General features: G+C 38.4%; 1 protein-coding gene across 1 annotated transcript in view; it reads left to right on the forward strand.

The window, feature by feature from the left end:
- LOC126457896 (transcription elongation factor B polypeptide 3) overlaps positions 1-13,688 on the forward strand; it is a 163,852-nt gene that overhangs the window by 92,223 nt on the left and 57,941 nt on the right. The window contains exon 7 of the mRNA XM_050094568.1: positions 11,628-11,774. Coding sequence (XP_049950525.1) covers positions 11,628-11,774 — 147 coding nt within the window. The remainder of the gene's footprint in view (positions 1-11,627; positions 11,775-13,688) is intronic.

Below are 13,688 nucleotides of genomic sequence, written 5' to 3' on the forward strand. Positions count from 1 at the left end.
ACATTTTTCTTTTCCCTTCACAAGATACCCCTGTAGTAATCCATGGCTTTTTAGGTCATGCACAAAGCTATTTTCAAACAGTTATATGAATTTATCGTAGAATAGATTAAATATTCTGTTACCATTTGGTTCCTTATAAATTTCATTTCAGTTCATTTCTTGTAAACTATTGTTAAAAAAACATTTGTCCTGGAGTTATTAATTGTTCTAACAAATTTCCTCTGAGGAGTATCCATACTGTAAGGCACTAAGTTATTTATCTCGGCTAACTGTCCATCATGAGAGAGAGCATTTACTGCTTGGTTAACAGTTACTTTCTTGCTTTGAGCTTCACCAAAGAAAACATTATCGATTAGTGCTCTTCTGTCTCTACCCACCCATGTTAGAAAGCTGAATACCAGAATCAAACTTTAGGATTCAAGTAAGGTTTCCAGATCATTTTTCCTGTCAGACTGCTTCAGAAAATCTACATTGAAGTCACCACAGACAAAACTGCATGCTACTTTCTGACAGATAGCACAGTAAAGAATTCGGAATCCTCATAAAAAGTTCAAAATTTCCCAGTGGAGACAACATAAAGTTACAGTTAAAAGTGAAATATTTTCAGTAATAATTCAAAGCACACATTTTCTGTGTGCTGATCACTACAAAATCTACTTGTCTTAATGTTTTTGAACTTGTATTCTGTCTTAATACATGTGAAAACTCCTCCTTTTTCTTTATTAGTTCTGCTTAATTAACCTACTAAGAGTTTAATCTTTTACATGTAACTTATCTAACGCTGTGGTTATGCGGTGCTCAGGCGTACGGAGGATGTTTGTCTTTTTGGAGCTTTCTAAAGTTTCCACCAGACAGACAAAAAACTCTTCTACCTTATTACTCAGTCCTACAACATTTTAGAGAAATAAGCTAACCTTACTTTTCTGTGCCTTCTTAAGTATTTTGTGGGGCTTGTTTCAAAACAGGGTACCTGAATCCCAATTTTAACGTGAAAAAGGTTTCTCTCTGACACCATAACCACAGACATCCTGCTTTTTGTGATGGTGGCCCCTGTTATATTATGTGTGAGAACCTTAGCCAACCTATCTGTTCCTCTCCTATTCAGGTGTAGGCCATGTCTATTATATCCCCATCTCCCAGTTGTAGCAACAGCACTTATATGAAATATAATTTCCACTTTTCAGTTGGGCCTGCAGCATAGGTTATATCGTAGTAAGGCATACATTACGTTACAATATGATACAAAATGAGCTTACAATACTCCAATATATAGTCCAACAAAATAATTTCTGTCTGAGTATAATGCACTAACTGTACGGAGGAAAAAACACACGAAACCTAAAACACAAATCATTCACAGAGACATAACATTAATAAGAGAAAAAACTAAACAGAATGCAAATGATATACTCAGTACTAATACTGGAATAAAATAAACCAAATCTTAAACAATAAAAGCATAAAATAAACTGCCTGAACAAACTACAATCTAAAAAAGAAAATTCAATCTGGAAAAAACAAAATCCCAGCTTTTGCCATCCCAGGCATATACAAAATTTCGTATAATAACTGCACAACCCTCACCCCCATGAACCATAGACCTTGTCTTTGGTGGGGAGGCATGCGCCTCAGTGATAAGATAGCCATACCGTAGGAGCAGCCACAGTGGAGGGGTATCTGTTGAGAGGCCAGACAAATGTGTGATTCCTTTTCAGTGTGGATGATTGACTGATCTGGCCTTGTAACATTAACCAAGACAGCCTTGCTGTGCTGGTACTGCAAATGGCTGAAGCAAGGGGAAACTACTGCTGTAATTTTTGCTGATGGCATGCAGTTTTACTGTACGGTTAAATGATGATGGCGTCCTCTTGGTTAAAATATTGTGGAGGTAAAATAGTCCCCCATTTGGGTCTCCGGGTGCGGACTACTCAGGAGTATGTCGTTATCAGGAGAAACAAAACTGGTGTTCTACGAATCGGAGCATGAAGTGTCAGATCACTTAATAGGTAAGGTAGGTTAGAAAATTTAAAAAGGTAAATAAATAGGTTAACATCAGGTATAGTGAGAATTAGCGAAGTTCGGTGATGGGAGGAACAAGACTTCTGGTTAGGTGAACACAGGGTTATAATTACAAAATCAAATAGGGGTAGTGCAGGAGTAGGTTTAATAATGAATGAAAAAATAGGAGCATGGATACGCCACTACCAACAGCATAGTGAATGCATAATTGTAGGCAAGATAAACACGCAGTCCACACCTACCACAATAGAACAAGTTTATATGCCAACTGATTGCAGCCGGCCGCGGTGGTCTCGTGCTTCTAGGCGCGCAGTCCGGAACCGTGCGACTGCTATGGTCGCAGGTTCGAATCCTGCCTCGGGCATGGATGTGTGTGATGTTCTTAGGTTAGTTAGGTTTAAGTAGTTCTAAGTTCTAGGGGACTGATGACCACAGCTGTTAAGTCCCATAGTGCTCAGAGCCATTTTTGAACTGATTCCACAGATGATGAAGGGCTGAAGAAATGTATGATGCAATAAAAGAAATTATTCAGACAGTTAATGGAGACAAAAATTTAATTGTCATAGGGTACTGAAATTCGATAGTAGGAAAAGTAAGAGAAGGAAAAGTGGTAGGTGAATATGGAATGGTGGTAAGGAATGACAGAGGAAACCACCTGGTAGAATTTTGCACAGAGCATAACTTAATCATAGCTAACACTTGGTTCAAGAATCATGAAAGAACGTTATATACATGGAAGAGGCCTGGAGGCACTGGAAGGTTTCAGATAGATTATAGAATGGTAAGACAGAGATTTATGAACCAGGTTTTAAATTATAAGACATTTCCAGGGTCAGATGTGGATTCTGACCACAATTTATTGGTTATGAATTGTAGATTAAAGTTGAAGAAACTGCAGAAAGGTACGAATTTAAGGAGAAGGGACCTGGATAAACTGAAAGAACTAAAGGCTGTAGGATGTTTCAGTGAGAGCATTAGTGAACGATTGACAAGAATAGGGGAAAGAAATACAGCAGAAGATAGAAGAAGAATGGGTAGCTTTGAGAGATGATATTGAAGGCAGCAGAGGATCAAGTAGATAAAAAGATGAGAGCTAGTAGAAATCCTTGGGTAATAGAAGATACATTGACTGTAATTGATGAAAGGAGAAAATATAAAAATGCAGTGAATGAAGCAGGCAAAAAGGAGTAAAAATGTCTCAAATATGAGAGTGGAAGCAAGTGCAAAATTGCTAAGCAGGGATGGCTAGAGGACAAATGTAAGGATGTAGAGGCGTGTATCACTAGTGGTAAGATAGATACTGCCTACAGGATAATTAAAGAGACCTTTGGAGAAAGGAGAACCACCTGTATGAATATCAAGAGCTCAGATGGAAAACCAGTCCTAAGCAAAGAAGGGAAAGCAGAAAGGTGGAAGTAGCATATAGAGGATTCTACGAGGGGGGACTCAAAAGAAACCGGATTGTTGTCATAAAAAATAATTTTTACAAAATTACTTCAGTCACCTTCAGAATACTCTCCATTACATGCGATGCACTTGCCAAGTCTCTTTTCCCACTATTGGAAGCATGTTTGGAACTCTTCAAGTTTGATATTGTCCAGTGCCCTTTGCGAAGCTGTTTTTACCGCCTCCACATCATCATAACGCTCCCCTTTTAGCGTTTTTTTTCATTCGTGGAAATAGGAAAAAGTCGCACGGGGTTAGGTCCGGCAAATATGGAGCGTGGGGAACGACAGACCACCTCTGAGATGCCAAACAGTGGGTCACTCTTAAGGCCATGTGTGCTGGAGTTTTGTCGTGATGCAAAAACCAGTCACTTGATTGCCAAAGTTCCGGGCGTTTCCTCCTCACATCCTCTTGCAGACACCTTAAAACATCCAAGTAAAAGTGCTGCTTGGTTTCTGGGTCATACCCGTAACACCAACTCTCATCCCCTGTAATGACTTTGTTCAAGAAGTTTGGATCACGTGCAATCTTTGTTTTCAAGTCTTGACACACATTCATGCGGATGGTTTTTTGCTCCTGTGTGAGAAGGTGCGGAACAAATTTAGCAGCAACACGGCTCATGTGCAAATCCTCACTCAAAATCCGCTGGCACAAGCTCCAACTGATTCTTGTCTCTGATGAAATTTGGTCGATCATTTGGCGACGATTCTCGTTGATCTTTTGGTGGACCTTTTCAATGTTCTCCTCATTTTGCGATGTTGAAGGGTGTCCAGAACGAGCTTGGTCTTCAGCACACATCTCACCACGTTTAAAGCGCCCAAATCACTCGAAAACCTGTGTGCGGCTCATAACATCCTCCTGGAAAGCTTCCAGAAGCATTTGGTGTGTTTCCGTTGCAGTTTTTTTAAGCAGGAAACAAAATTTCACACTCACCCTTTGTTCTTTTAAAGTTGACATAACGACTTAGCAGAGGTAACCCGCCAACTGTCAGAGAAACACAATACCACACTTGCACGTTCAGCTCTACACTGACGCCGTCTGCACAGCTGTTTCATGAAGGTCGCTACTAACACCATCTAGTGTGAGAACCCTGCACTACTTCTACGAGTGGCAGCGCCCTCAGAGTCTGGTTTCTTATGGGTCCCCCCTTGTATACAAGGGTGATGTACTTGAGGGCTACAGTGTGGAAGTGGAAGAGGATGTAGATGAAGATGAAATGGGAGATGTGATACTGCATGAAGAATTTGACAGAGCACTGAAAGACCTAAGTCGAAATAAGGCCGTGGGAGTAGACAACATTCCATTAGAACTACTGATAGCCTTGGGAGAGCTAGTCACGACGAAACTCTTCCATCTGCTGAGCAAGATGCATGAGACGGACGAAATACCCTCATACTTCAAGAAGAATATAGTAATTCAAATCCCAAAGAAAGCAGATGTTGACAGGTGTGAAAATTACCAAACTATCAGTTTAATAAGTCATGGATGCAAAATACTAACATGAATTCTTTACAGACGAATGGAAAAACTGGTAGAAGCTGACCTCGGGGAAGATCAGTTTGGGTACCATAGAAATATTGGAACATGCGACGCAATAATGCCCCTACAACTTATCTTAGAAGATAGATTAAGGAAAGGCAAACGTACGTTTATCGCATTTGTAGACTTAAAAAAAGCTTTTGACGATGTTGACTTGAATACTCTCTTTCAAATTCTGATGGTGTCAGGGTTAAAATACAGGGAGTGAAAGGCTATTTACAACTTGTACAGAAACGAGATAGCAGTTATAAGAGCCTAGGGGCATGGAAGGGAAGCAGTGGCTGAGAAGGGAGTGAGACAGGGTTGCAGCCTATCTCTGATGTTATTCAATCTGTATATTGAGCAAGCAGTGAAGAAAACAAAAGAAAAATTTGGAGTCAGAATTAAAATCCACAGAGAAGAAATAAAAACATGGAGGTTTGCCGACGACATTGTAATTCTGTCAGAGACAGCAATGGAGCTAGAAGAGCAGTTGAACAGAGTGGACAGTGTCTTGAAAAGAGGATATAAAATGAACCTCAATAAAAGCAAAACAGGAATAATGGAGTGTAGTCAAATTATATCAGGTAATGGTAAGGGAATTAGATTAGGAAATGAGACATTAGATTAGGAAATGAGACATTAGATTAGGAACTGAGACACTAGATTAGTAACTGAGACACTTAAACTGGTAGATGAGTTTTGCTGTTTGGGGAGCAAAATAACTGATGATGGCCGAAGTAGAGAGGATATAAAATGTTGACTGGCTATGGCAATGAAAGTGTTTCTAAAGGAGAGAAATTTGTTAACATTGAGTATAGAGTGGACGATAAATAGTTTGGACAAGAAGAGAATAGAAGCTTTTGAAATGTGGTGCTATAGAAGAATGCTGAAGATTAGATGGGTAAATCACATAACTAATGAGGAGGTACTGAACAGAACTGGGGAGAGGAGAAATTTGTGGCACAACTTGACTAGATGAACGGATTGGTTGGTAGGATACGTTCTGGGCATTAAGGGATAACCAATTTAGCATTGGGGGGTGGGGGGGGAAGCATGGGAGGTACAAATCATAAAGGGAGACCAAGAGATGAATACACTAAGCAGATTCAGAAGAATGTAGGTTGCAGTAGTTACTCACAGATGAATAAGCTTGTACAGGATAGGGTAGCATGGAGAGCTGCATAAAACCAGTCTCTGGACTGAAGACAACAACTACAACAACAACAACTACTACTACTACTACTGTGCAAAATTCTGTATCTGTCAAAGAGGAGGAAATTTTAACATCGGTTTCAAAGAACACCCAAAAATTTCCAACAGCAGTCTATGAAGCTTTTTCCAGTTTCTCAGAAACCAAATCCACAAAGCAGAACATATCAAAAATGCATAACAGGTTCTACACAGAATACCAAATGGACATACCATGGGCAGCTTGGAAGAATTGGAAATATATACCCGCACAAAAAATTATCCAATTGATCTCCTTAATGAACAGATCAACCTCAAACATAAAAATTATCTAAAAATTTTATTGACATTTTGAAACACAAGAATTAATAAAAATCACAGTAAACAGAAAACCAAAGATTGTTGTAGTTACAAATGATAACAAAATTATAATATTAATGAAACACTACTAACATCACTGACTAGCAAAGATTGCACTGTGTAGATACAGCATCAACAAGAATAAGCTGCCATCCCAAATGTCAAAAGTATTTTGTGAAAATATTCTATACAGACAAAACTTACGCTCTAGCAACATATAAACAGTCATCGGTTCAATCATTGATGCAGTATGGGCATCTGTTCCAACTAGATGTAAGTATGTTTGCAATGTGAGCTTTCTGTGCAACATTTATAAATGTAAGTATATTCACCAAATGTGACATCTACAGGTTTTCTTGAGTGTGGTGCTGTAGCCGAAACAAGCTTGTGGTAAAGGACGACGATTACTAATTAAATCATTTACAGCTTACCCTGAATTATTCACTACAAAATGTCAGGTTTCATTTCAGTCAGTGGCAGCCTTTTCAACTCAGTGTTGACAAGGCTCACAACAGTGTCAACTCAGGGCTGGTCATGGCACTGCAGGACCTTCACAGAACTCACATTTGTGTGTGTAGTTGCTACTATTGCTTCATACGGATCGCCCCTAATGTGGTAATTAATTTTCTTACTCTGGCTGTTTCCTGCTTCACCTACAACAATGACCTAATCCTCTTTTTCAAAATCTTTTCACAAATTCCCTACATCTGATGTCACCTGGCTGAGGCTAGCATTTGCCATCACAATACTTGTGACCTGTTACCCTGTTCCTAATTTATCCTTTACCATCTAGCAGCAACAATCTTTTACAAGGGTAATCCTAAAAAGAAGGTCTCTTATTTTTTTATAGGTACATATACCTGTTTATTTCTCCAATAGTTTACATCAGCTTACAGCTTGAACATTTAGCTATTTTTCGACATATTCACCATTTCTGTCGATGCATTTTTGTAGACACTGTGGCAGTTTTTGTACGTCCATGTCATACGAGCTCGCCGGCATGCTGTTCAGAAAGTTATGAAACTCTTCTTTCACCTCGTTGTCAGAGCTGAACCGCTTTCCGGTCAAATGTTCTTTTAACCTAGGGAACAAGTGATAGTCACTGGGCGCCAAGTTAGGACAATAGGGTGGGTGGGTGATTATGTTCCACTGAAACTGTTGCAGGAGAGCAACGGTTCGCTGAGTGATGTGTGGGCAAGCATTGTCATGGAGAATGTGTACGCCCTTGCTCAACATTCCTCTTCCCCAGTTCTGAATTCCCCGTTCGAGTTTTTTCGGAGTCTCACAGTACCTGTCAGCGTTAATTGTGGTCCCAGCGATTCAGCTCCAACGATGAGGTGAAAGAAGAGGTTCATAACTTTCTGAACAGCATGGGAGCGAGCTTGTATGACATGGGCATACAAAAACTGCCACAGCGTATACAAAAATGCATAGACAGAAATGGTGATTATGCCGAAAAATAGCTAAATGTTCAAGCTGTAAACTGATGTAAACCATTGCAGAAATAAACAGGTCTATGTTCTTATAAAAAAAATAGGAGACCTTACTTTTGGGATTACTCTCGTATTCCTACTCCCTTTTGGTGCCAACCTACAATCAGTTTCTTTGCTAGAAGTCTGATGTACCCTCCTGTGACATTCAGCTGGATGGGATTTTTCCTCTCCTCCTTCAGGTTACAAGTCAAACTTGTTAGATACTGTAAGCTCACATGTGGATGAAGCTGAAGAGCTGTTCCTGTTTTTCCCGTTACTTGTTATTTTTACCCATTAACCAGGATCCTTTCTCCTTTCAACCTATAAAGTTCAGACTTCGTGTGATCTAATTCAGCCCAAGGGGTACAAATCTCTGCCTCCTGCTCAGTGATTCTTTTATCTTTTTTGCAGAGCCTACAGTTCCATGGTATAACTTTGTTGAGTTCCCTATTCAATTTCCCACTACAGTCACCCGCATGACATTCCAACCCACAGTCTACACGTACCACTCTCTCTCTTTGACTATCCTGACCTAGATCTGTGAGATTATCACACTTTATTTGGCATTGAGATCCTTTGCTAACTCAGTGTTGTACCTAGAAAAACAATGTTTTTCTGGTACAATGATTCATTATATAAATACTTTTGTCCTTTTCAGCTTCATCACGGTATTCCTTCACAATTCAGTTGCTGTTTCTTCTACTCTTCAGTCAACAAACAAGGAATCAAATTTGCTGCATCTTGATGCATGCTCAGTTTTCACTTAAAATCTCACAACACAAACCTCTTTTTTTCTGAGTATAATTGCCACTGTTTGTGGTTGAAGGCATATCTGGTCAAGGGTTATAATAATAATAATCTCTTTCAAATTAAGAGAACTCATAACACTGCTTTTGACCCAGACCATCATCTGCTTAAACTTTCCTCAAAAGTTCATTTATTCCTATAAAATTGTTGGATGTGAGGTCCGCTAGTGATATAAACCATTGTAGAAATAAACAGGTCTATGTTCTTATAAAAAAATAGGAGACCTTACTTTTGGGATTACCCTCGTGTTCCTACTCCCTTTTAGTGCCAACTTACAATTAGTTTCTTTGCTAGAAGTCTGATGTACCCTTCTGTGAACTACAGCTGGATGAGATTTTTCCCCTCCTTCTTCAGGTTACAAGTAAAACTTGTTAGATACTGTAAGCTCACATGTGGACCATCCTGACTATCCTATAAATGTTTTCTCAATTATCAGGTAAAATTTCACATTGCATTTTGCTCCCATAAATGAGGCATTGCAAAAATTACCATGAATGCTGTACCACATTTCACTCAAATAACAGTTTCTGATGAACTGAACAAGATATCAGTGTGACACAATGGGATGTTTTTTGAGCCCTTGTCATAGACACAGTGTTACCAGTGGCACATTGTTAGGATGCTTTGTTGTTGCGTTAATTTCATTATCTTTTAACATTTACAAGCAACCAGTTGTGCAGAATTGTGTCTTGTAGAAGTGAGGTATTAATGTAAATTGTTGTCATTTACTTGTATGTCATGGGGAAAAGAAGTGAGAAAAGATGAAGACAGGAACTGAACATGGTTTGGCTGAAAAACGAAAGTAATACATTTCCAGTTATAAAGCATAAATAATTTGGTGTTTCATTATGCACCAACTTCTTGCAGGGGGGACCCTGTTTGGTTAAAAGTAAAAATTGAAACCATGCAAATAATGTGCACATACATGTCTATTGCTGTAGTAGATAAAGGTTTTAAATAGACAAATAAATTCAGCCACAAAGGTCTAATTGTAGTGAACGTAGTTGTCCAGGAAGAAAGAAATGCTTGAGCATGTCATCTCACAGACAGAGCATTACAATGATTAGAGGAAAGAACAAATAAATATTTTTCTTAGCAACTATGCTGGAACTCCATATATAATTGTGTGCGAACTGGGTGCCAAAATGTCTTGCAGGTGAACAGAAATATCACAGTATGTTACTGTATAACGTAATCACTTTCAAATCTCCTGCTCAATGCTACACACACAGCAGAGACAATGAGATCTGATCTGACCTGTATGCTGTAGGAGCACACGGCATGTGCAATGTTTTGAGTACATGTTCTCAGGTCCTCTTCTGTGTGACAACGGATGTCCTCTTCAAGGTCTACAGTGCAGCATGTCCACAGAGCATGATACCCAACCCTCATAGTTTCAAATGTACCATTTTCTTGCAGCTGTTATTGTGGTAGGATGAAGGTGTTATGTGATGTCATAATTAAAACAGTGGCTGACAACAATTTCCTCTTCTCAGCTTGTGTCTGTACTGTGAACTGGGAGATTTGAAACTGATATGCTTTTCAAACCCATTTTATATCCAAACGATACATTTCTGGACGTGGGTTCCTGATCAGAACTTCATCTGCTATAACCTCTAAAGCCTCCAGAAGACCATAATAGGAATTTTGAATTGCTCTATAAAAAGGTCCTGTAATTGATCAAACTTTTTTATCAGATTCTCTGTTTTCTATGTATGGCATTGTCAAACAAACACGCAGACCTATCAGCAAAGTTGGCCAAAATTAACCTCACTTTTGAAGCAGCTGTCATGAAATTGCAACAAATACTGGTAGAGGTCAGACCTAAACTATTCATTTACAGCATTTTCAACATCAGCTAGTAATTGCCTTATAGCCATTGCCCATTGATTTAGGTTGCTCATTAATCATTGTTTTTGTATTTTGAAGTGAGTGAAGAGACTAATCCTCAACCATGCGAGTTTTTTATGTCCAGTAATAAAAATAGGTTATCGGTACACACACAGGTGGACCGATACCATTTCTGTTCCTTGAACTATGTGGGCATGGTAGAATGTGGGATTCATATTTCTTTTTACATCTGGGGAGTGAATGGAGGAAGCTATGAAGGTGAAAGCATGATTCAGGTTGGCTCCAACAACATGAATACACTCACCTGTGTGGGAACTTTTGTGTAGTTAGTACATACATCAGGACGTTTTGTGACTGAATATATGCAGCATTACACATTATTAAAAATGTCTGCTAGGAGATATACTTCTAACTATGTTGCAAATATTCTGTTTTGCAGCAACTGAAAAGTTAATAAGGATTTTGAATACAGCTGTACATATTTTATCATGTAAAATAAGAACAGCCTCATACTGCTTGTAAATTTTAACCTTCAACAACAATAGAGGGAGATGCAGGGCATGCACAAGTGATGTGTTCTTAATATGTAGACTACAAGATGAAAATAGAATGCAGATGGAAGAGGCCCAGCATTGCTCATGCTGTGCAGTTGCTATACCTATGCTTTATGCCTCATGTCAAGTGTCTACCTTCGAGGGGTTGTGAGATTACTTTTGCAAGAAACCGGCCAGACGTAGTACAATGCCTTTAGCAGTGGTCACTATAGTGTTATTACACGTGTTATTGTTGTATTGTGAAAGCTGACTGTGGGTACAAAACACCTGTAATGTTTCATGTCTTTCAACCCCAGCCAAGTTCAAATGAGAGTGCAGAGTACCCTAACAAAAGTTTACAGACAGTGGTTTGATGTAACATATTTTATTATGTTATTAAATATTTGTATTCCTTATTTTCTCTTTACAGCGCTGTGTAGAGGAACAAGAGGCTAAACTGAAGGCATTGACATCCAACATACAACAGTCTATTGCAAAATCAACACCAATTCGACAAACAAAGTTGGCATATGTTGACAGTATTGCCAAACCGCCACGGAATGTGGCAAAGCAACAGGTAAGAATATTACTGTTTTTTATTTGCTTTTTATCTATAGTGAAATAAGTTAATAAATAGTGGGTTATTTGGTAAAACTATTCAGCACAGGTGAGTGCGGTCATATATTGTATAGATCAATCTTTTGGCCGTGGTTGCATGTGGATGAAACGTAGGTCTGTACAAGAACAGAATGTCATGGTTGCATACTCAAAATAGTTTTATTGAAATAGCCATTGAAACCTCAGCTCACACATAAGTAGTGGATTGTTTTGAGACACATCACTGTGCACTACTGTACATCATCGTTATGCTAATATGTTATTTGTTAATAAACAGTACACTTGGTGAAAAGGGTTTATATCTGTATTTCATATGGAACTTAACACCACTTGGGGAGCGATTGGTGTAATAAGTAGATAGGAAGTAATGGGAATAAGACCTTGTGACACTGGAAATCAGTGATCTGTTTTATAAGACAGTAGGGATTATATGACATGTGTGACTGTAACAGCCACATATAATGATTGTTATTGAAATTTTAGAAAAGCTTTAAGACTTTCTTTTATAAAAGAGTGTGAAGGTTTGGCATGTTGATTTTGTAACTCGTGAGAAAGTGAGCATTATCATCTCAGAAAACTTTAATTCTCTCGCCAGTATTCAGAAACTTTTTCACGTGTCTTCTAATAAAACTATGTAGAAACTTCAGAAAGTAAGTTACACACATCGTCCCACATTAAGACCATTGTGCAACAAGAGTGGCACATTGTCAGAAAAGAGTACATGTTCCAGGCTTCCAGCAGACACATTTTTGCTACAGTACAAATAATAGGTGCATCATAGTGTCAGAGTCAGAGGAAATGGCAACAGAAAACTTACTGCAAAGTTGATGTACGCAGGACGGTATTATCCTCATGGGAATAAGATCTAAATTGTACACTGAGTCACTCTTAAATTGAGGTGATATATGAATCAGATGCAATGTCATGTCCAGCCATAGTGAAATGGTGCCAACAGTTTGATGAAGTCTACACAGACATGGGTGATGCTGATAGGGAAGTGCGTATCTTGCATCAAGTGACTTCTGTCTTTCCTGCAAACTGCGAGAAAATCTGAGGGATAAGAATTTTTTTAACAATGAGGAAGTTCAAACAACAGTTCATGAGTGGTTCTGTCACTAAGGATTTCTGTTGTTAAGGAACTGAATTATTGGTAGAACATTCTGATGGATGTTTACAAAGACTTGCTGATTATGTTGAAAAGTAGTGTCACACATCTGAGTCACTCTGTAGTGTACTGCAGCTTTCAATAAAAGTCACTTTGCCTGCTACAATAATGTGTGACTTGTTGAAGTCTCCTCGTGTAATAAAGACTATAATAGCATCATACAATGAGTCAAATTTTTGAATTTAGAAGAATTAAAGACAAATACAGGATGAACAGGAAAAGAAATAAACAGAAAAGTAAAAACAAACTGGTATGCCTTTGGTAAAGAAAGTAGGGTGTCCTAAACTAAGCATCCAGTGGGTTTGAAAAGGAAATTTTACATCTGTGTGTTCTTCTAATTTAGCTGTATGGTAATGAGACAAGGAGTTTTGAAGTAAAAACCATTCAAAAACAGAGGTTGCTCTGTGAGCTTTGAAGAGGCTCATTGGGAATAAGTAGGGACCTAAAAATTAGCATATACTCTTACCAAAAAAAGTTACGTTCATTGCTTTTTTTTTTTTTTTTTTTTTTTTTTTTTTCTTGTGGCTCTATCTAAGCTTTCAACAAATGATTGTTTCTGGAGCCAGCAGAATTTTTCCCCAGTGATCAGAGTGCGTCTCTGATTTAAAGTATTTCTTGACATTATTTTTCTTGTCTCATCCAGTTCGATAACTACAATATCTGTGTAATATTGATTTCAAAATTCTATGAGCATTCATAGCCATTTGA

Source organism: Schistocerca serialis, chromosome 2 (genome assembly GCF_023864345.2).
Source record: "Schistocerca serialis cubense isolate TAMUIC-IGC-003099 chromosome 2, iqSchSeri2.2, whole genome shotgun sequence".
Classification (NCBI taxonomy): domain Eukaryota; kingdom Metazoa; phylum Arthropoda; class Insecta; order Orthoptera; family Acrididae; genus Schistocerca; species Schistocerca serialis.